General features: G+C 45.4%; 1 protein-coding gene across 3 annotated transcripts in view; it reads left to right on the forward strand.

The window, feature by feature from the left end:
- The first annotated feature begins 387 nt into the window (after window positions 1-387).
- pbx3b (pre-B-cell leukemia homeobox 3b) overlaps window positions 388-23,268 on the forward strand; it is a 74,062-nt gene continuing 51,181 nt past the window's right edge. For all 3 annotated transcript variants that reach the window (XM_056281805.1, XM_056281815.1, XM_056281823.1), the window contains exons 1-2: window positions 388-657; window positions 1,379-1,452. In XM_056281805.1, the coding sequence (XP_056137780.1) occupies window positions 410-657; window positions 1,379-1,452 (322 nt within the window). In that variant the 5' untranslated portion in view covers window positions 388-409. The remainder of the gene's footprint in view (window positions 658-1,378; window positions 1,453-23,268) is intronic.

Below are 23,268 nucleotides of genomic sequence, written 5' to 3' on the forward strand. Positions count from 1 at the left end.
GGACTGTCAGTTTTGAAGTTTTGCACGTGAAAATTCCCCACGTGCGTTTCCTCCCTTTCTTTTTTTAGTTGTTTTTTTTTTTTTTTTTGGTGGAGGGGGGGGACACGCGCACACAACAATTCGGCACGTCGCTGGACCGCGCGTGAAGAAATAATAATAATAAAAAAAATTCAAAAAAAATAAAAAAAAGGGAGGATAACGAGAAGTTGGGGGGACACGAGACCTTTTTTCCCCCCCGACCGTCCATCACCGGCGGCGTCTCGCTCCCCACTTCTGATGAGACGCATGCTCCGTTATATCGCCCAAGAATTACAGTAGCGCCCAAGAATTACATGCAAACCCCCCCTTCCCTCTCTTTTTTCTTCCTTCCTTTTTCTGTCCGCAGCACATGTTGTGACCCATTTTGTATATGAGTTTTTCAATTTGCGTGGCTCAGTGCACAGACTCTGTTACGGCTACCATGGACGAGCAAGCCCGGATCATGCAGTCCATCGGCGGGGTTAGTCTGGCCGGCCACTCGGTGCAGGGAGGCATGGCACTGCCGCCTCCCCACGGACACGACGGCACGGACGGGGACGGGAGGAAGCAAGACATCGGTGACATTCTCCATCAAATCATGACTATTACTGATCAGAGTCTGGATGAGGCGCAAGCAAAGTTGGTTTATTTACTGTTTCATAACTTAACCCACCAAATCCCCAACCCGTCATTCGCTGTAGTGAGACGCGGCCCGCTTCCCCCCCCAACGTGGCCATGAATAACCAGTGTGCGCCATAGTGTCTCACAGAGAGGTGCATTTAGTCACTCGCCCACCTATATGGATGCATCCCAAAGTTTTTCTCTTGAGATAATTGGCTGAGTGCTGCACTCAAACTTTGAAGTCTGAATAGGTTGTGTGTCAAAAAAGGAAAAAAAGTTTCAGCGTGTTGCACAGATGTGACAGTGCTGTGATATTGATGGGGTAGTCTGCTGTAAATCACGTGGCAGTCAAATGGCTAATTGACCCGCTGTGTTATGCACGTATTGCAATATCACATCACATAGAGGGAAAGTTCATTAATTGGTCATTTGGTGACAGATCAGTGCACAAAATCGGTAACGTATACCGGTCGAATATAAATCACACTTGAAGGCGGTAGTGGGTCTATAGTAAACGCTATATCAAAATATCGTCTTACTTTTTTTGCAACCAGTAAACTGCGTTGCACACGTCAAAGCAGGAGACATCATGATGGCTCACGTTGGTCTTCATGACACCGAGCATTTCCCTGGCCGGTATATCCATTTTACCGCAAATTGCATCAAAAAGGCAGCCTGTCCAGATGTGGATTTATCAATGCTATATTTGAATATTTATTCTTTTCTCGTGCATGAACAGGAAACATGGGCTGAACTGTCACCGAATGAAACCAGCACTCTTCAGCGTCCTCTGCGAAATCAAAGAAAAGACAGGTAAGATTTTTATTTTTTATTTTTTTTGCTTGTTATTAAAATGCGAGGACAGTTGAATTGGGGGGGGGTCCTCAAAACAATAGCACACCGCCATCTTTACCTCCTATAGTGATCTGATAGGCTAATGGATGACTCAGTCCAGGTTATGGGGCAACGCAAAAAAAAAAATCAATCAATCAATCACTCACTCATCCCCCCCCCCCTCAACTATCGTGAGTCTTTGTTCTGTAGGATGAGAGAGGTGCTATAATTGCTCAAGTCATGCCTCTGATTTTTATCTTTATCTGTATTTCTTTTTTTTTGGGTCAGTATCCTTGCAGCTGTGTCTGTGTAACAGCAGAAAGTGTGCTATATATGCAAGATGAAGGTAGATATATATATATATATATATATATATATATATATATATATATATATATATATATCTCCCCTCATCTTGCATCAAATGCCTCCCATAGACGAGATCACACGGAATTGATCATTTATCACTCACGCCAACTGTTACAAGGGTCTCGACATATGATAGCCTGCTGTGGTTTGCAAGGAAAAACCCGAAGCATACAGTTGCGTCCAAACCTGCTCGCATCCAGTCATCGGTGCAGGGTGGCATCATCAGTACCAGACACCATGACGGCCGTTTACTGCGTGTTTGAGGAAAACGCCTTTGTGATATATGTTAATATATGTTTACATCACATGGCTGTCCTTATCTCAAACACATGGCTTACATACATAGTCATGTCTGTGTGTGTATATATATATATATATATATATATATATATATATATATATATATATATATATATATATGATCGATGTGGATTTCGGAAATATCGGTAAAACTTTGGAAGTGTGTGCACACAAATCCTGCAGCAGGCATTAGATGTTAGTCTCGATTGTTACCAGGATGATTTTAACACTTCCGGTTACATGGACTCACCTAAAAGAAAAAGAAAAACATTGCAGTTTTTAGCCTATGCTAATTTTACTCAGTGCACTCTTAATGGTCTTAAACACATTACATCGTACCTAATATAGATTTAATTGTTTTTGCCGTTTAGATAATAGTCCAGACTTTTGAACATTTCTTCTCGTGTCTCTACTTAGATTTTATATTTACAAACCGGCACTTCTGATTAATTGAATTCATGCATCAACAACAGCATTGGGATTTAAGAATTTGTTTGTAAACCGATGTGCATAATTTCTGCTAAAAGTTGTTGGGTTCCCCCCCCCCCCCCATTTAAATTTTGCAAACGTGATGCTTTGCCAGATTTGTGACCTTTGTGTGGTCCATGAGGAAATTGGCTTGTGGGGGAGATCGTAAAACTTTATGAACTTCCCCATCACAGGTGTTGTCCGCAGGGGCGGATCACAGGCCTGCTCAGCTGCTTTTGGTCCACTTGCAGTGCTTGTGTGTGTCGAGTTGAGAGGACACGGTAGATCAAAAAAGAAAAAGAGTGGGGCAGGGGAAGAAAATCGCACAATCTATACCGTGTGTTATATCTGCATGCACTCTCTCCGGCTCTGGTCTTTAAGCCTCTCTCATCTTCAGTGTCCTCCTGTAGAGACCCAGAAGTAATGGAACAAACACTGAATTAGCTTTTACTTCTTTTTCTTACCTTTGGTCCCCTCTAAGAGCTGTTCAGAAGCAAACCGGATGAGAAACAGAGTCTATTTGCGAATCATTGAAATTGAATTGTTTGCCAGTTCATTTTGGTTGAATCACATCCGACGGCTCCGGCTGGAATGGATTTGCTACGTGGAAAGGTCAACTTTTGCAAGAATAGCGGCGCCCACTCGGTCAAGTTTGCATGTATAAAATTGTAGGATACAGGATTAAAAACTAAGTGAAAGCATACGGAGCCGGTCTTAAAATAATTGTGCGTGTGTGTGTGTGTGTGCATGTGTGTGTGTGTGTGAGAGAGAGAGAGCGAGAGAGCGAGGGGGGGGGGCAGAAGAGAACGCGTGGGAGAGTGAGAAAGAGCTTGTATGTGTGTGGTTAACCTGTGGTTTAGAGTCACAGCCTCCCCCTCTTAGCCATTGACAGAGCTCAGCTGGTCTGGTGGCCTTGCTGACCGGCTGTGTTTTTCAAGCACACAGTGAGCCATTCACTGGCCCACTGTAGCATCATAAGAGGGATTCCTCGGCCCTTTCATGTCAAGTCCAATCACATAGAGGTTAGTTGCTTTTTTAGCCGTGGCATCAGTCATTTCGCTAAAATGACTGAATGAATTGGGGAGCCGTTAAATGATCAGAGATGCAATTCCTGCACGCATGAATCACGGCCGCAAGAAAAAAAACACATTGTCTGATGCACCGAGGGATGATTGCTGCATTTAAGTTAGGTGGGAAATCTTGCTGAGTGTAACAACATGATGCGTTTCTTTGTATGTCGGCAGTATTTCATGTCCATGCCACGTCCTTGGGTGCTGGTCACTGGTGAGACCAGCGGCAAGGGGGCAGAGTTGTTTTGAGTTGGAAAATATACATACATACTAATACATATACGAACTGGGCATTTAGCTTAGTTGGTTCTCCGATCAAAGCAACAGCTAGCACATCCAAACGTTGAACTAGCATCCAAACTGCAAAGCACATGTGAAGCAAATCCATTCCAACCACATACGTATGCATGCACATACTATATCGTATTAATTTGAACACCCCTTGATCTTCAGAAGTAGACGGCGGATGTATTCGACTTCTAGCAATAGGGAGATGTTTTGAAGACTTTCCACAGCGTCTCCCAAGTTTTAAGCACACTTTCCAACTCTAATTGTGGAGCCAGAGAATATTTCTGCAGTGCTAATGCCCTAGAAGTATTAATTCACTTTGATATGCTAATTAGAGAGCATTATGCAAGAAATGAGATTAAGTGGCAGCATGAAGTCATTTGCCTGTCAGTAAATTGAGTGTTTTTAGCGGGAGTGTTTTTTTGCATCCCCCCCCCCCCAACCCCTCACCCCACCCCCAGATTGTCTTGGTTTTGCATTTAGATAAGCTGAATGGGAGATTCTGCAGGCAAGCGGTGCTCTTTGTCCTGTAGGCTGTAACGGGTTTTTCCCCGTGCGGTTCGGTTCGTTTTTGTTTCCTTTTTTTAGTAAATCGCAAATAGAAGCAACCACGGTATCCTTTTCTTAATATTTCTCCCGCCACTCCAGCACGACAGAGCCGGCGTAGATAGTATAGATACCCACAGAACATACATACTGTGTGTATGGGTCAACCTTCAAGGCCCCCACCCCACCCCACCCCACCCCCACCCCCACCCCCCCAAGTTTTGACGGGAGGACAATGAATACATTGAGTGGAAAAGGGCTGCTTTCAGATGAGTTTTGCAGTGACGTCTGTGTGCAGGGTTTGTTTTATACTTCTGGCTACTCCCCCTTCGCCTGCTCTCAGGCTGGGAGAGAGCCTCGCAGCAGCAGCGGGAGTGGCAAGAATAACAAAGGTGAAAGATTACCTCCATATGGTATTTCTGACCAGGAAAAGAGAGGTTCTGCGGCAAGACTCCTCTTTGATGTGAGGTTTAATCAATAGAAAGAGATTACAGAAAACTATTACAGGCTAAATCACGGTGTGCCACAGAGAGGCTTAGCCCCTCTCCACAGCTCTCTCAGCTGCGCGGCGCTCCTCTTGGCCACGTATTGACTTGTTGTTTTCCTGACCTTTGACTCGCCAGGTTCAGAAAACGGGAGGTCTGGAGAGGTAGGGGAGCGCCGCGGATTGGGGCTGATAAATGCTCAGATCCAGTGTCTGAAGCAGTGGATTAGGTGAAAAGACTACACTCGCAGTCTCGGGGATCACGCCCGCGTTTTGCCACACGCCGCCGTTGATTGGCCTGCGTTTTTACGACCGCCGAATATGTTGTCGTTTGTGGGTTTTTGTTTTTTTCAGTTTGAATGTGAGGTTATCATTTTGGACGCGCTATCTGTCGTGTTGATCAGGAAGCTAACTAAAGCTAAATACTTGCCCCGATGTCCAGAATCAACCACACGCTAGACTGAGGAAAACCACTACCTGAAGTAGATACAGTTCAGACTCAGGGGGGGGGGGGGGCATTTCTGCAACCTGCAGGGAGCGTTAATTCCAACACTTCCAGTGTGGGCACTCGAGTCGAAATTGGCATATTTTTTTTTATAATTGTTATTTCTATTATAATTATGATGATAATAACAATTATTAATGTTGCTGCAACAGATAAGCCACATCCGGGAGTCAAACCACCAGATTTGTTACGCGACAGTTTCCTTTATTATTTTTATAATGATTTTTCTCCTCTGCCCTGTGTTTTCATTAGCGTGTATCTGCCCCAGCGAATGTGTGAGAGAGCGAGAACAGAAAGCCATTCAGCAGGAAAGACAATTGACTCGGGCTGCTTTTTTGTCTGCGAGTGGCCCAGTGATGCGGCTGTGGCGACCAGATAGTGCTGTGCAGAATGGCTCGCGCTCAGCTGGGCTCCTGACTGGCTCAATGGCATTGCCACTGGTGCTTCCTCCTCACCAGCATGCAAGGGGTTGGGAGGATACGGCTATTATCTAAGTAGCTCCGAAATACCTTCTCGTCCCTCATAGACGAAAAAGAATGAGAGCAAGACAAAAAGGGGGGGGGGTACAGATTTGTTGAAGATGGCAGAGAAAACAAAATATTTTGTGTTTTTTTTTTTTTTTTTTTTTTGCATACATATGCTTATGCATTGGGTTTTTTTTTTTTTCTCAGATATCTGTTCAACTCCCCGAACTGTGCACATCCAAATCTGGCTTTTGCACGATGATTCAGCGGTGCTGATGTCCCTCCATCTGCACACACACGAGCACCCATCTTGCACACGTCTCCCTCGCTCCCCCTCCGCCGCTCGCAGCGTTTTCCGCGGGGCTCCCGCGCGATCAACAGCTCATAATTGTTTTTTGCACATACGTTATGCAAATGAGCCTTTATGGCAACTGGCATAACAATTAGCATCCTCCAACAATATTTTAGTAGGTTAATTGCGAAATTTCTAAATTGTACGTCTGAGTTGTTAATTAGGCATGACAGAGGTGGTGGAATAGTTATCTGCAGGCAGCGGCGGCAGCCTGCCGCAGAAGCTGCTTGGGATGCAAAAAGGAAGGATTGATTGAAATGGGTTCACGGCTGCAGGAGGGTGGCCGTTGAAGGCTGAGCTCGGCCCCTTCCTTTTCGTGTGCCTCCTCCCCCGGTACCTTCTTGTGGCCTTGCTGTCACAGAGCGTTAAAGAAAAAAAAAATCTGATCATAACCACGTAACAAGAAAGCTGTCGAAATGACAACCCCGTGCCGAAATAGACCGCACCCTCCTGCTTATTTCAAGTAATTGTGCATGCATGTAGAAGCGTGAACCAGGTCACTCGTGGCGAGGACCCCTGGCACGAGTTAGCAAGTCATTTTCTCTAATGCGTCGATGGGGCTGTGCTCACATATGGAGGTTTCATTTGTTAAAATGAAATTATGACCGTTGCATGTGTTTAAAAAAAAAAAGAGAGTGAAAAAGCCATGCCCGTCACTTGTTATATGAACCACCCTGCAGGCATCAGAATACAAACACTCGTACTAACTGCACTTTTTAAACTTGTCCTAAGCAAACACAAACATGTACGTTTGGCTATACTCGGCTATTGTGTGCCTTCACACAGTGGCGTGCAAACCGCGGCGGCGTGCCACTCAGGATTTGTAGCCCCCCTGACATGCAAATGCAAAAAAAATACCCATCAGTTTATTTATTTATTTATTTATTTGTTTTAAAGCGAGCCGCGCCGGTGGGTTGCTCGGTGCCGTTTGTGTGTCTGTAACGCTTGCCGTGCTGGCCGGGCCATGGCGCCGTCGAGCAGCCGCCAGTCGAGAAAGGTTTCGACAGAAAGACTCGTGCGGAGCGGGTCCTCTCTCTCGGTAATGATACTGCTATTTATAGAGCCCATTTCATTAGCCGCAGTGTTTCAGGGAACACGCTCCTCAAGGGACGACGGACACCGCGACGTTCATCTACTCCACACGTCACATGCACGAGACCCACCGACCTGTCGTTTGTGGGCGCAATTAAAAAATCATGCTGTTGTGGCAACTTCTTTTTTTTTTTTTCCTCATTATTTTGGCTTTTTCTCATCTTGCTGCACAGTATTTGACGAATATATTGATTATTAATTAGCTTATTAGGGGCAGCTAGTTAATTAGCGTTACAGAGGATGCTACAGTGCGTGGCGGGGGGTGTGCAGAAATCCTACAGGTGATATGATTTGTACGTAAAGAGACAGAAAGGTGCTCGTGTTTGAGGATGACACTTTTTTCCCAAGTCGTAGTTTCGGGACGCCGGCGAGAGCCCGCGGCGGGCTATCTTCGTCGGTTGACGGGAGCAGGAGAGTGTGTTGTGACCACCTCTCTTTCCTTTCTGAAACATTATTTCCAAAAAAAAAAAGAAAAGAGAAGAGGGAGATCATTGCTGTCTTCTCCTAATTTGCATGCCTGAAATTAAGCCCCCCCCAAGCCCCCCTCCCTTTCCATTGTTCCATATGCCATTGCTCCACATGTTTCATACATTAGAATGATGTATCGAAGGCAGAAATGGGAAAAAGACTGCAATGCAATGAAAATTTAATCAGCGTCTTCTGCTGCTTTAATAAGGCAAATAATTCTTATTGGCTGCTGTGTTAAGATTTCTAATATTTAATTCATAACAAACCCTGCATTATTCTGCTTTGAATTTAAGACGAGCTCCACTCTGTGGCCTGCCAAGAGGCAACTCTGTGTGTGTGTGTGTGTGTGTGTGTGTGTGTGTGTGTGTGTGTGTGTGTACAATTACAGTACATATATATAAATTCAGACAAATTGCCGAGTTTAAAGTATATATAGATGTGTGTGTGTGTGCGCGTGCATGTGCACGTGCGCACACACACACACATATATATATATAAATTCAGACAAATTGCAGCGTATACAGTATATATAGACGTGTGTGTGGGTACAATTACAGTACATATCTATATATATATAAATTCAGACAAATTGAAGAGTATACAGTATATATAGCCATGTGTGTGTGTGCACATATATTCATATATAAATTTAGACAAATTGCAGAGTACACAGTATATACGTGTGTGCATTTGTGTGTGTGTACAATTACAGCACATATCTATATATATATATAAAAATTCAGACAAATTTAAGAGTATATAGTATATATAGCCATGTGTGTGTGTGTGCGTGTGCATATATATTTAAATACCTATATATACCTATATATATATATATATATACACACACACACACACACACACACACACAGGGCTGTATATCCGTGTGTCTGAGTTTAATGAGATTAAACGTTGGCTGGTTTTGCAGATGAAGAAACTGTATTGACCTGTGTGGCTTCACTACTGGCACGTTGAGAACAAAGCCCAGACTAATCCCCCCCCTCCCCCTCATGATTTTGTCAGTAGTCAGAATTTTATGCCCATCTACTGAATATATCGTCGTTTCATTTTGTCGAGTCCTTGAAGTTCATTTCTGTGTCTGAAGTAATGGAAAGATGGCGAGGGGCCAGCAGCTAGGTGCTGGCTCATGTTTCAGTGCAGCGCCGGGGCCCTGTTTTTGGTCTCTCGGTGAAATGGCTTAATTGGTGTCAGAGCCCCGGGGATAAAGGCCTCTTGCTCTGAAACACAGCCACGCAGGCCCTGTCTTTCCTCAACCAGGAAGAGCGGGCCAGCGTCTGCCGGTGAATGAGGACTAAGTCGCGGCATAACAATACCAAATGATGTTTGGGATGACAGAAATTAATATGTGCTCGCTCCCAGAAAGCTGTGATTAATGACGGGGAGCGGGAGAATGCTGTCTCTCCTTTTTTGCTCCTCTTTGATGGGCAACTGAAAAGCCAAAAAAACAAAAAAAAGAGAGAGGCCCCCCCCCTCCTCTCCTCCGTAGAAACACGAGGTCATCCAGAGTACATTACCGCTATTTTTCTTGTCCTTTTTTTTTTTTTGGTTCCTGAAGGGGAAGCAGGAAGGGATCGAGCATTTTTAATGAATTTTGGAACGAGTCGCCGTAATTGCGAACGGGCATCGAGTGCCTTGGCGTGTGGCTGAAGTCTGCGGAGGGATGCATCATCCCAGAGACACTCGGGGACCGGTCCGGCATACTGTTAATTACGGAAGCGTCCCCGAGTATCACGGCGGGAATTGCCACCAAATGTTCCTCGGGACACTCGAGAGAGACGTTTTACAACATGGTTGGTTTTAAGTAAATCAGGGAGCGTCGGCGGTTTTAATGGCGGGGGTTAGGGCCGGCCTCCTGACAGGGCCGCCGCTTCCGGCCGAGCTCATAAACAACGCGGCTCCGGGAGAAAGCGCGCGCGGGCAAAATGGCGGGGCCTCGATAATGATCTGCGTCGGTTGTGTCCCGAGAAGAAGACGACGCATGAATATTTAATTTTGTCTGGCTACACAGAGATCCCCCAGACCCCTTCTGTTCATTTCTTACTTCCTCTAATTTGTTTTCCCCACTTCCCAGGTACTTCCCCACGTGAGCGATGACGAATTAAAGCGCGCGGCAAAACCCGTTCCAGCTGCCCCGTCAGGGGTTTTTCCCGGGGGACATTCGTCCGCTCGTGGCGCGGCGAAAATTCCGATAGCGAGTTTTGACAGTGGACATACTGCTGACACGCTTGTATTTCCCCCCACGCCGGCGTGGCAAATAAGCACGTGCTCCGTCAAAATGATGGATATGGAATCGAGCACGTGTCTTTTACCTCGCCAGCACTCCGGGAAAATCGCGCAAGTGCAAAGACCGCGAGTTCGACACGGCGAGCCGCCTTCCCGCGCTCCCATTGATCCACTTGTGTTTGGCGGGAACGGCAGGTGTTACACGCGGACCGTGTAACAGCTTCGATGGTGTGCGTCGGTGATCCCGAGCCGACACGGGAACCTCTTACCGCTCGCCACCGTACTCGCCTCCCTCGTGACGAATGGCAGCACGCCCGCGCCCGCGTCCCGCGACCTCGCCTCCTTCCGCGCCGCCTGACCGCGGCGTCAGGCCTTGCGAACCGGCACCGCTCTCGAGGCGCGTGTGCCAAGTTGTCAGACGTATCGGTGCCGTCGGCGGCGAGTGTCCGGAGGGGTTGTTTCGGTCTTTTAATACAATTATGTAAAGTGAGAGCGCTCTCCACGCCAATGCAAACAACGGCGGTGGGCGCGGGCGGGGGGCGTGGTGTCACTCCTTCTCTAAATAATGAAGAATAGTTCCTAACGTGTGTGCGTACATGTGTGTAGTGTGTGTGTGTGTGTAAAAAAGCCTGTGGGTCTGCAGGCCCGGTTGTGCGGCGCGTGAAGGTGAGGCTCGCGATGGCCGTTACCGCCCGTGAGTATTCCGAGCACGCGGGGCTTCCTCGAGGGGGTTGGAGGAGAGCACGGAGTGGCAGAGTTAATTTATTTAATGACGGAGCGTCTTATATCTCCCCGGCCCTGATTAGAATCCGTGCTTGATGAGGGGAGAGGTAGAGGGGGGTGTACGTCTCCCCCAAGGCTCCTTAATTTGAAATAGAAGAACGAACAAACGCCGCACGACGGAGAAGTATATTTTACTCTGGGTGTTTTTTTGTTTTTTTTTTTGTGATCAAACACACAATTCTTATTTTGCTGCCTGCCAAAGCGGCGCCGGCTAATGTGGCTGGTGAGGCGCTTGTGCGCGCGCGCGCGCGCGCGTGTGTGGCGCGGTGCGTGATGGAAAAAAAAAAGAAGAAGAAGAAGAAGTGGCGTGGAGCTCCATGAACGTGGGAAAGCCAAACAAAGTGTGTCAGTCTGGCAGCGGTGGCTGTCAGCGTTGGGGAGCTGCGGTTGTAAAAACCGTGACCTTCCTCTTTGCCAGCATGTCTTTCGCCGAGCCAAAGCGCTGCCCTGTAGATGTGGACTGGCCGTGGGAGGGAACACAAACAGAGGAAGGACAGACAGTGGGAGGAAAAGGGAAAAAAAAGAAAAGAAAAAAAGAAGCTGGGAAGAGCTGTAATTGCGAAGCGGGGCCGGAGTAACGAAATACTTCTCGGAGCTATCGTGACTGAGGGGGGAGATCCAGAGGACCGGCGGAGAGAGGAGGGAGGAAAACACTCCTCCTCGGCTTCTAACGTTTCCACGAGCCATCATCAGTAATGCCGCCGCAGCCTCGCAAAGCAGAAATTATTTCTTCAGGCGTTGCTGTCAAGTGTTATTCAAATAACACCAGCCTCACATTTGAATAACAGCCGACATTTTGAATTAATTAATCAGACAAGATAGTCTGGGCCTTTTCTCATTAGTCTGCAGGTCAGGCTGGGGAAGATATATGTGTTGGTGATGATATACTTGTCTTTAATAGTGATTTATGGAGATTTTGGATTGCACCCGATTTGTCAGAGGCCCCAGCAGCAGAAAAACAGGGCATTACCTCATCTTTCACAGATTCCTTGATGCTAAATGAAACAACCCCGTTGTTTAGATGCGGAGGAATCCCCTCTTCCTTCTCTTTCAAGTGAATAAATGCACACGTGCACATGCACTCAACTCACACACACACACACACACACACACACATGCAAGCATGCATTCACGTGTGCATGCATGTATGCACATGCACATGCACATATTTACACACATACACATGCACACACATGCAAGCATACGTGCACATACACATGCAAGTATGCACACACACATACATGCACACACATACACAGACACACGTACATGCACACACATACACATGCAAGCATGCACACATACGTACATGCACACACACATACACATGCAAGCATGCACACACATACATGCACACACATACACATGCAAGCATGCACACACACGTACATGCACACACACATACACATATAGACATGCATACATGCACACACACACACACACACACATATATAGACATGAATACATGTACACACACACACACACACACACACACACACACAGTTAATCTCCTTTCATAGACCTTTCCCATTTTACTTTTCCTATGCAATTAAGCGAGGGCTGTAAATTATAACTGTGCCGTACTTTAATTATCATGGTGTAAAAATAGAGTTCCTGTCTTTGAGAGGATTTCATTAACTTACTCAATATTCCATGTCATCCTAACAATCCCAGGATCGTATTAGGGGTTTTTATTTAACATTGCAAACGTTGCAGGATGTCACCGGTATTTACCGGCACGTGTTATTTTTTTTTATTTTTTTTTATTTTCTTTTGTCCTTCAAAAGTACATTTGTTGACACACCTTAGTACAGGCAGCTTTGAGTGTTTGCACGCCGATGTGGCGTCACGCGTGTTTTTATTTTCACGTTTATTTCTGCTAGATGTGTAGTGCTAATGATACGGTCTCACCTGTTTTATGGGCTTTTGAATATTAATGAGCATGTTCAAGTGCTGTGCAGAAATTCTGTTTCTGCCACACGGGTTTTATTTGCCTATGTACGAGCATTATGCAGCTACGCCTGTGTGTGTGTGTGTGTGTGTGTGCGCGCGCGCGCGCGTGTGCACGTGTGTGCGTTCTCCTGGTGCACAAGTGTCAAGACGCTGCGAGGTGTTGCCATTCCAGTGAGCAGCCCACACAAAATGCAGCAACACCACTGTGACAAAACATTCAAATAAATTGCTGTCAGGCTGCCGAAACACCGAGTGCAGCGATTTTTATCTGACATGTGGAAGACCCGGACATGCGGTCCTGACAAGTAACGCTGCAGCACCTGTGAGAGACGGCCGATAAAAATCAGGATATGCCTGATCTTCGGCATAACAATACCTATCATTACTTGATATTATTACTCTTCTTTAAGAGAGAGCTCAAGATAGAAAGATAGCATGAACGTGGGGGCTTTTTCCCACTCGGGGTAATAAAGGCATTAAGGCTGTGTTTTACACAGCTACACTTACAATTTACAGCCGTATTGTATTATGTGGTCAGATTATATATCAGTGAGTACACAGTGATTTCTGCACTTTACACACATGCAGAATTGTTCACTTTACTGAACAAGCATTTTATATATGTAGATATATGTATGTACACACACATATAGTATATGTACACATATATGCACACACACATATATATATTTATACATATATATCTGCACATATATATGTACATATATACATATGTGCGCACGCACGGACACACACACACACACACACACACACACACACACACACACACACACACACACACACACATAACCATCCATCCATTATCCAAGCCACTTATCCCAATCCAGGTTGTGGGGATGACACACACACACACACACTGTGTGTTTATATATGGACATATGTGTGTGTGTGTGTGTGTGTGTGTGTGTGTGTCTGTATGTGTGTGTGTGTATCAGTTCCTGATACATGTAAAAGGGGGGGGGGTTATTTATTTATTTTCTTTCCTTTCCATGTGTGAGGACCTGACACATGTCTTGTTTGACTTTGTTCCTCTGTTAGAAAAAGGAAAACCAGTAATGATGGATACCACTTCCTTCTGCAGAATCCCTCACAGGTTAAATCTACCTGATCAGGTCCATATATATAGTCCAACAGACGAGGAGCGATAACGGGACCCGACTTTCTGTTTTACTTTCCCTGGGCCTTAGCATTATCGAGCTGGGCGCAAGATGTTGGGGGGGGGGGCAAGTGAATATCATAGAGTCTGTGTTGTTTCACTTAAATTCACCGAGTCGACAAAATTGGATCCATAGTGCCTAAATCCAATCGGGGGGGGGGGGGGATCAGAGACAAAGGAGCGGGTATGGACGCACCATCCATTCTCCACCGCATTGTTATTTTCTCCCTCATAGGTTGCTAATGAGCAATAGGCCCTCATTATGATTTTAAGGATGAGAGAGGAAAGCTTTTAATTAATGATATGTAAATGGTTCTGAATTGATTATGTTAGAATATCAAGAGAGATGGGTAGAAGCTGTGGTGTAATATATTTTAATTAAGAATTAATTAAAAATGATGGCAATTTTATAGGGGCCCACAAAAAAAAATGGTGGAATTTATTCTCTGTCAGAGGTAAAGCAACCTTTGATTAAATAAACTGACACATACTGTATTCACTGAGCAGTTGTATTTATACTTCGCCAGGAAGAATTATCCACTTTATATATATATATATATAAATTAAAAAAAAGATGATCGGTGTGCCACGTCGCCGCTCGACCACAAGCCGGGCTCGCCGGGGTTAATGGTGATTTATCTCATTCCTAATTCATGAGATCCTCCTGGTCTGCGTCGGCTGGATCAATAAAACCGTGTTTCCTTTTTGAATCCGACGTCCGCAATTGGGTTTGCGACGCGAAACGCAATTATGACGAAGACATGAATGCGGGTTTTTATCACTCGTGGCAAGCCAACGCGCGCCGCGAAAAGATATCAATCTGTTTATGAGGTTAAAAAGGTTTGCTTGAAAAAGATGAGTTGTGACAAGGCGCGGACCCCTAGTTAACCTTTTTAATTACTATCTGCTTTTTTTTTAAATTGTTTTTTTTTATTCATTCATCGTGGGGGGGGGGTGGGGGTGGGGGGGGGCTGAAAAAAGGAGAGTTTGGCTGCATTAACAGCATGCGCCACTATTAAAGAGGGAGAGGTCTTTGTTTTCTGCTAACAGTGGCGTGCATGCTCTGTGCTAAACTCTGCGATCAATGGCAGCGGGGCTGCTATCACAGCGCTCAGAGCAGGCGTAGCTCCGGGGGGAGGGGAGGGGCGGTTGGTCGGGGTGGGGTGGGGTGGGTTGGGGGGGGGTCCCTGGTGGTTCATTTTGATTGGAGCGCTGAGTTTTGTGTTGAAAGGCGAGGGAGAGAGACAGGCTGTTGGAACCAAATCCCCCCGGATCAGTTAAAGCTTTGCAACAAAAACACCTTGATATTCCTGGGAACATTTGCTTAGGAAAAAGAGAGAGAGAGAGAGAGAGAGAGAGAGAGAGAGAGAGAGAGAGAGGGGGAACGTGTTTTTAAAACGAGCGGGCAACAGGAGAACGGGGCGATCTAAAGTGTTTCTGAGAGGTTTGTGTTATTTAGAGAAACGCTCGTCTATCCCCAGGTTTTGGAATTAATTTGGGATCCACGCGGCGGATGATTGTGAATCACTCCGGGCGAAGAGAAAAAAGTCTTTCGTCGGTACTGCGGCGCTTTGTTTGTAAAGAGAATAATATATACATTATTATTTTTCCACGAGATAATGCGCAGAATCCAAATTGCAAACGACGGCAACGCTGAAAAAGACTCCGCTGCTTTATTGACAAGGATAACAATACGCGGTGCTGTAAAGACAAGCGTGAGTTTTTACGACACCGTAGGTTAAAAAGCAGACATGAGGGGAGACTGTGATAGAAGAGGCTTTATGGGCTAAACCAAATCTGCTGTGGGCGGCGAAGGAGGGCATGCTGCTCGAGAGGGAGGCAACATTCAATGGATTATTAGTCCGAGTACCCCCACGTCAGCTCACAAGTAGAAAGAGGCGCTGTAAACGGTCTCTCTCTCTCTCTCTCTCTCTCTCGCTCTCTCCCCCCTCCCTCCCTCCCTCTCTCTCTAAACAGTATCTCTATCTCTCTCTGCCCCTCCCCGGTCTCTTTCTCACTCGCCGTCTCACTCGTTCACACACGTACACACTCGAGCGTAAACTCGCACGCACATAAATATTCTCACACACAGACGAGCTGTGCACTGGTGTATGTGTGCACGCATGCATGTATGCATATATACAATACATGTGCACCAATGGCTGGCAGAGCATCTTCCCTCTGACACCTGCAACTAGTTGCAATACATCACTGTCAGAATCGCTTTCCCCACCAATCCGCATTTGCACGTTAGTTATCCATGGAGGCCTTCGTCAAAAAGTTCAGCAGTCTTGACATGCGCTCCCGGTGGAAACAGAAAAGGTGAAGTTGTGTTGGGAGGTGTCATGATGGGTGTCAACATTGCCTATGCTCTCCGCAACCAACAGTAGCCTAATGGCAACTGAAAGGAGAGGTGGCGGTTAAACACACGCATAGTTTGTCATAAATTCCCAATTTTGTGCTTCAAGTAGAATTCCGAACAAATGACGCTAGGTATCTGCTTGTGTTGCTTATCTTTAGCATTAGCATAAACACCGGTTATCACACTTTCATTGGAAAGCACATTATAATCCATGAAATTTATACTTGCACCTGAGGAAATTAAAAAAGGCCAAGTTAGATTCAATTTGTTTATGACCTCCTGAATGGAATAGGCGGTCACATAGTAGATAACGTTTTAGGCTCCAGAAGAGGAAGTAAAGGCATGGCGTCTCCAGTGTGAACTCACTGCCGAGACTAGGAGAAGCCTGCCAGTGGCATTGCTAGCGGTGAGCACCACGATGGAGGTGGTTGGATGGGGGGTTGGGGTGGTGGTGGTGGGGGGGTCAGCATCTGAACTGGCTGATGGGAGCCAGAACATGAAACAATGCCGGGGGAACGTCTGGTGGGTTCGCTGCACAGAATTACAAGCGAGGGAGCAGGCCTGCTGAGGCAATTACAGCTTAATGGGGTCATTTGGAAGGCAATTGCCAGGGGTTAATGTAGTATGGAGAGATGAGGTGAGATTGAAGTGAAATTTTTGGCTAGAAAATGTGTTCAAATGAAAAGAGAGCAGGCAGACAAGTCGCACGCTGATGGGGTGGGAGGTTGGATGGGGGTACTGGAACCTGAGCCTGCACAAGCCACACAGATGGACACTGGGCTCTGTCACTCCCTATCGCACAAGTACATGCACACTCATATGCAACCACACATGCATGTGCACAAGTGCAGGTGTACATTGACACATGCAATTGCGCACACACGCGCACACACACATACCCAGTGGTTTAGCATGATGCTGTGCCACTTACTGTCTCTCAGGAGCTCCTCCTTTTGCTCCCTTCCCGTTCTTCAGCCTGGCCCATGCATGCTTTTTCTTGGCCTCACTTCTCGGCTAAACCCCAAACAAGGGCTTCAGTGTTCCACCCCGGCCATTGCCGTCTGGGAGGATGTGTTGTTTTACATATAGGCATACTCAAAAGCATTTTCTTTTGTCTTGGACTACTTGTGGAATAATTTCCTGCATTGATAAGAGGTGGGGTTAGGGGGGCAACAACCAAGATAGTCCTGGTATGATAATGCTTTCCCTGGGGAGAAAGCCTAGATCTTGCAAAATTGCACTCTCATCCTTGTGCACTTTTTAATGATAGAGAGGTTGATGCATCAGGGAAAGTACTGTTAGAGAGGCACCTCAGAGTGGGGATAAAAAGGATCATTATGCGCTGTTACGTTGGCCAGTTCATTACCTTAATTGCCCAATATAATCCTGTGTTGGAAGGGTGCACCGGAGCTTTGGGAAGGGGTCTTTGCCAGTACCTCCTTGCCCAGACCTCATCTTCCTGATCCCCTGATCTGTAGCAAGCAGCCCAATCATGCTAAAACTAAACTTTGATCAAAGCCAAACTTACTTAAGGTCAGCCATGTGAAATCCCCTGGGAGCTGCTGTGTGCACCGAAGCGGACTGTGGTATAGGAGGTACCACTACAACGCTGTGCCTTGCTGCTGCTGCCTGTGACCGTGCTGGATCACTGGCCAGCAATAGTATTATCATCAACCCTTTCAAGTCTTCAACATTTTTACACGATTATGCTCAACAGTGGAACATCATCCATGGGCAGAGATTCCCTGAGAGCGCTTTCTCTTCACTCTTTTCTCACTCGCTCTCTGTCTCTCTTTCTGTTTCCAAGTTCCTGGCTCTGGATCTCTAGCTATCTCTGTGAAGTCTGCGCTCCCACCCCCCCCCCACCCCCCCTTCCCCTCTATGCAGGGTTTTTGGCCAAGAGCCGGCCACTTCACTGAGGCAGATTTTCCCAAGCTCCCCAAAGGCTATTTTACCAAGATTGCCATTAGGTCTTAACCCATTACCAATTTTCCAAATCATTTACAGGAGAATCTATTTACTTTATGCAGTGATGGATTCATTTGATGTGGCCTGCTCTAAAGAAAGTCAGCATTTAACATTAACGCTCATTTATATGCTTTATGTTTAGGATTTTCACATTTTATGGTTTTGACAGTGACTGGCCCTTAAATGTTTTAAACGTATCTGTATTGTCTGTTTTCTATCACATTGCTTTATTGTACAATGTAGAAGTGGTGGGTGATTGTGTCAGTGCTGCAGGAAAAACAAGTGTGATGCAATGTTGTTGTCATTTTAGAGTGACAAATAGACAGTGGCAGACCATCAGAAAGGGGGAGCGAATGGGTCGGTGTCGCTGACAAACTACTATGACCTCTTGGTCCTTTGGCCTCCAGAGCACAAGGCACATATTTACCTCAGGTCAACAGTAGCGTGAACATGGTCTCCCATGGAGCGAAGCCCAGCCTGTTTTAGTCACCACATATACGCCGATGAGCCAAAACTTTATGACCACTCACAGGTGAACCGAATAACATTGATCATCTCCAAACACGGGCGCATGTCAAGGTCTGGGTAGATTAGATGGTAAGTGAACCATCAGTTCTCATAGTCAACGTGTTGGATGCAGGAGAAATGGGCAGGAGTAAAAACCTGATAAGCTTTGACAAGGGCCAAATTGTTATGACCAGACGACTGGGTCAGAGCATCTCTGAAACGGCAAGGCTTGTGGGCTGCTCCCAGTCAGCAGTGGTGAGTACCTACCGACAGTGGACCGAGGAGGGACAAACCACAAACCGGCTACAGGGTGTTGGGTGCCCAAAGCTCAATGATGTGCAAGGGCAACGGAGGCTATCCCGTCTGGTCCAAACTGACAGAAGGTCTACTGTGGCACAAGTCACAGAAATGTTTAATGATGGTAACGGAAGGAATGTGTCCCAGCACACAATGCATTGCACCCTGCTGCATATGGGGCTGCATAGCCACAGACCTGTCACAGTGCCCATGATGATCCCTGTTCACCATCAAAAGCACTTACAATGGACACACGAGCGTCAGAGCTGGGCCATGGAGCAGTGGAAGGCGGTCGCCTGGTCTGATGAGTCCCGTTTTCTTGTATATCATGTGGATGGCCGTGTACATGTGTGCTGTTTACTTGGGGAAGCGATGGCACCAGGATGCACTGTGGAAAGACAAGTCGGTGGAGGTAGTGTGACGCTCTGGGCAATGTTCTGCGGGGAAAACCCGGGTCCAGCCATTCCCGTGGATGTCAATTTGACACATGCCACCTACCTAAACATTGCTGCCGACCAGGTACACCCCTTCATGGCAATAGTATTCCCTGATGGTGGTGGCCTCTTTCAGCAGGATAATGCACCCTGCCACACTGCACACATTGTTTGGGAATGGTTAGAGGAACATGATGGAGTGTTGAAGGTGTTGCCCTGGCCTTCAAATTCTCCAGCTCTCAATCCGATTGAGCATCTGTGGGTTGTGTTGGATCGACAAGTCCAATCCACGGCAGCTCCACCTCGCAACTTGCAGGACTTGAATGATCTGCTGCTAATATTTTGATGCCAGATACCGGAGTACACCTTCAGGGGTCTTGTAGAGTCCATGCCTTGGTGGGTCGGAGCTGTTTTGGCTGCACATGGAGGACCAACAGCATATTAGGCAGGTGGTCGTAATGTTTTGGCTCATCAGTGTATAGTTAAATAACAACCACTCTAACAAACCCCGTCTCACAGTAGATGTAGTATGTGCCTATTATGAAATATGGAGACGTCCATATATCTTTTTTTGTTGCCGTCTTGTTATGTTCTGAATACCACCACAAGCTGAAAATAAATCGCCATACTAAATTCAGAAACTTTGCCATAAAGCAAAGGCTGTTCCACAGCAAGAGAAAGAGAGATGCAGGATGCCTAAAGCTACTGAGCGCCTCTCTTGCGCCTATTCCATGTCACCAAAGCATCCCATCAAAGCCTGCCTCCTTCCTGTTGTAAGGTAGGAGAAAAATCAATGCTGCAATCTTTTCTTTTTGCCTCCTCCAATCCGTAATTGAAATGGAAAATCAAATGAACGGCAAGCAGATAATTGTTTTATCAATATTCCCTGCCTGCCCTACAAGGGTCAGTGCAGAATGATCATGAGTCGGGGATATGACGAGGACAAAATGTGAAATTGAACAGCTAGGAGGCAATAAATCAGCCTTGACAACTAAGAGTGACCAGCATGTAGCTGCAGCAGGCAGCTCTCCCTTCAGAATTTGTCCTAAAGCTGTCCACACTAAATAGGGAATATTCATCTCATTACAGTTGCACTTAATATTGCTATCAAATATTACTCTTAGAGTCCAGACGGAAAGTCAAGGTCACTCTTGCTATTATTGTTGTCATTGTTCGTATGTGATATTGAGAATATAATAGAGGGCAAACCCAAATGGCAAAGTAGACTTCTGAATGGAAGAAGAAAAAAAAAACTCATTTTCTCTGAGAATTGAAGTAAGAGATTGTGTGTGGATCGGTTTCCTTTCCACATCCTCATAACTACATCGCTACTTGTTGTAAATAACTTTCATTTTCATCGAAATAAATAAAAATGTTTAAGGACCATACAAACCCTAGTAAAACTGCCACCATCAGAGCCAGCAGCATGGTTTTCCGTGCCTGACCAACGGTGACGTTTCTTTTCTAGGTGCTCCTGAAAACCGATAGCAGCCAGCCGATAGTTTTTCTGTCGAGCGTCTGACGTTCTCTGTGTGTCATGTAATGTCTGTAATACATTTTTCATGAAAATGTTTGATAACTAATTGATAGTATTAAGGTGTCCATAACGTGCCTGCTTGCTTCAAAGCGATAGCATGCTAATCAAAGCGATAGCATGCTAATCAAGCGATAGCATGCTAATCAAGCGATAGCATGCTAATCAAAGCCATAGCATGCCAATCAAAGCGATAGCATGCTAATCAAAGAGATAGCAAGTGATAGCATGCTAATCAAAGCAATAGCAAGCGATAGCATGCTAATGAAGTGATATTATGCTAATCAAAGCAAAAGCATGCTACTCAAAGGTGCTCTTCTTTAGCCAGATCCATTCTCCAGAAAACCTATTCAGAAGTGATTTTGGTTTTTTCATTCTTTACCTGGTTTTAACTTTTTGCTGTAGCCATGGATGGATGTCAAAAGTCTTTCCTGCAAGACCTTCCCACAGAGACATTAGATATAATTGATGCTGCCGAGGAGTATTTTCCACTAGAACGCCATGATGGCGTCAAGGTGAAGCTGAACTTTACCCGTCGCCGGTTAAATCCCTCAAGCATTTGTTTTGGGGTGAAAGTGTCTTTTTGTCGACAGTGCTGTTGGACGGGGCATTTTTTACACCCCCCACTCCTCACCATTCGATGCCTTTGAATGAACACATCGTGCCAGCTTTTCTAAGTCCTGTATAAAAACTGCTGATGAAATTGTTGTTGGAAAATCGACATCCTAAATCATGTGACGTCCCTTTCCATTTGGCTCATCCAGTTGGAAGGCATTGACAAAAATATGAAATTGATTTGGTTGAAGGGTGTTAAAGAGCCAAAAGGAGAATGTCACAAACAATGAATGGTCGCAGCTTGGAGGAAAATCAATGGCAGGGGTTGAAGTCAGTCTGGAGTGCTTCTTGGCAAGGATTACACTGTTCCTAGAAAAGATCTGATCTTGTTGGCTTTAATTTTCTGATCAGGAGAGAGGGGCAGGGGGGATAGTGTTGATTAAGAAAAGTGCAATAAAAATCGTATGGGGGGGGGGATAATATATATATATATATGTAGAGAGAGAGAGAGAGAGAGAGAGAGAGAGAGAGAGAGATTTGATTGACAGCTGATGATTGCTTATGGCATGAAACAGGCTTGTACTGTCTCATGAAGAATTTACTTGACTCACTGGCTTATATATACGTATATATATATATATATATATATATATATACACACACACACATACACACACACACATACATATATACATATACATATATACGTATACATATATACATATACATATATACGTATACATATATACGTATATATATACGTATGTATATATATATACGTGTATGTATGTATGTATGTATGTATGTATGTATGTATGTATGTATGTATGTATGTATATATATATATATATATTCCGCTCCTCATTGTTTAGCACTCTTGCCAACACCACTGATGGTTTCTGGGGGAAAAAACATGCTCGCGCTCTCTCTCTCTCTCTCTCTCTCTCTCTCTCTATCTATCTATCTATCTATCTATCTATATATATATATATATATATAGTAGTGCATGTTTGACTCTAGAGTAAGTTTGGAGCTTTGTGGAAGCAAGAAATTTGTTTTTTCCACACTTACACCTGGTAGGTATAGTATAAGGTTGGTTGTAAATACACAAGTGAATAGACTCCCCAGTAGCTTGCGTTGCATACTTAGTCTTGTAAATTCTTTGCGACATACTTTAAAACAGTGTAACATAAGATTATAGAGTTAACTGTCAAGTATTCCATTTTGGTTGTGCTTTTATTGGCACGGTTCTCCAGCTCGTGTTTCCCCATGGTTAACGGGTGACCCCAAAAAAAAAAAAAAAAAAAATGGTGCTGTCGCTTTCACAACCAGTGTTAATTTGGCTAATGTAGATTATCATCGACGAAAATGGGTGAGAAAAAAAAAAGAGGAATTGACAGGGAATCTTTCAAGTGGACCTAGTGATGAAAATCCCCCCCCTACTTTGCTGGGATTGCAGTTGTAAGCTTTGCACCATATGCTACTTTCCTCTTTAGCTGGGATTATGCCATCATTATTGCTGATAAAAGCTGTTTACTGCCTTGGCGCTGAATCGATGCTCGGGGCGCTCTGAAA

Source organism: Lampris incognitus, chromosome 1, assembly GCF_029633865.1.
Source record: "Lampris incognitus isolate fLamInc1 chromosome 1, fLamInc1.hap2, whole genome shotgun sequence".
Lineage (NCBI taxonomy): Eukaryota > Metazoa > Chordata > Actinopteri > Lampriformes > Lampridae > Lampris > Lampris incognitus.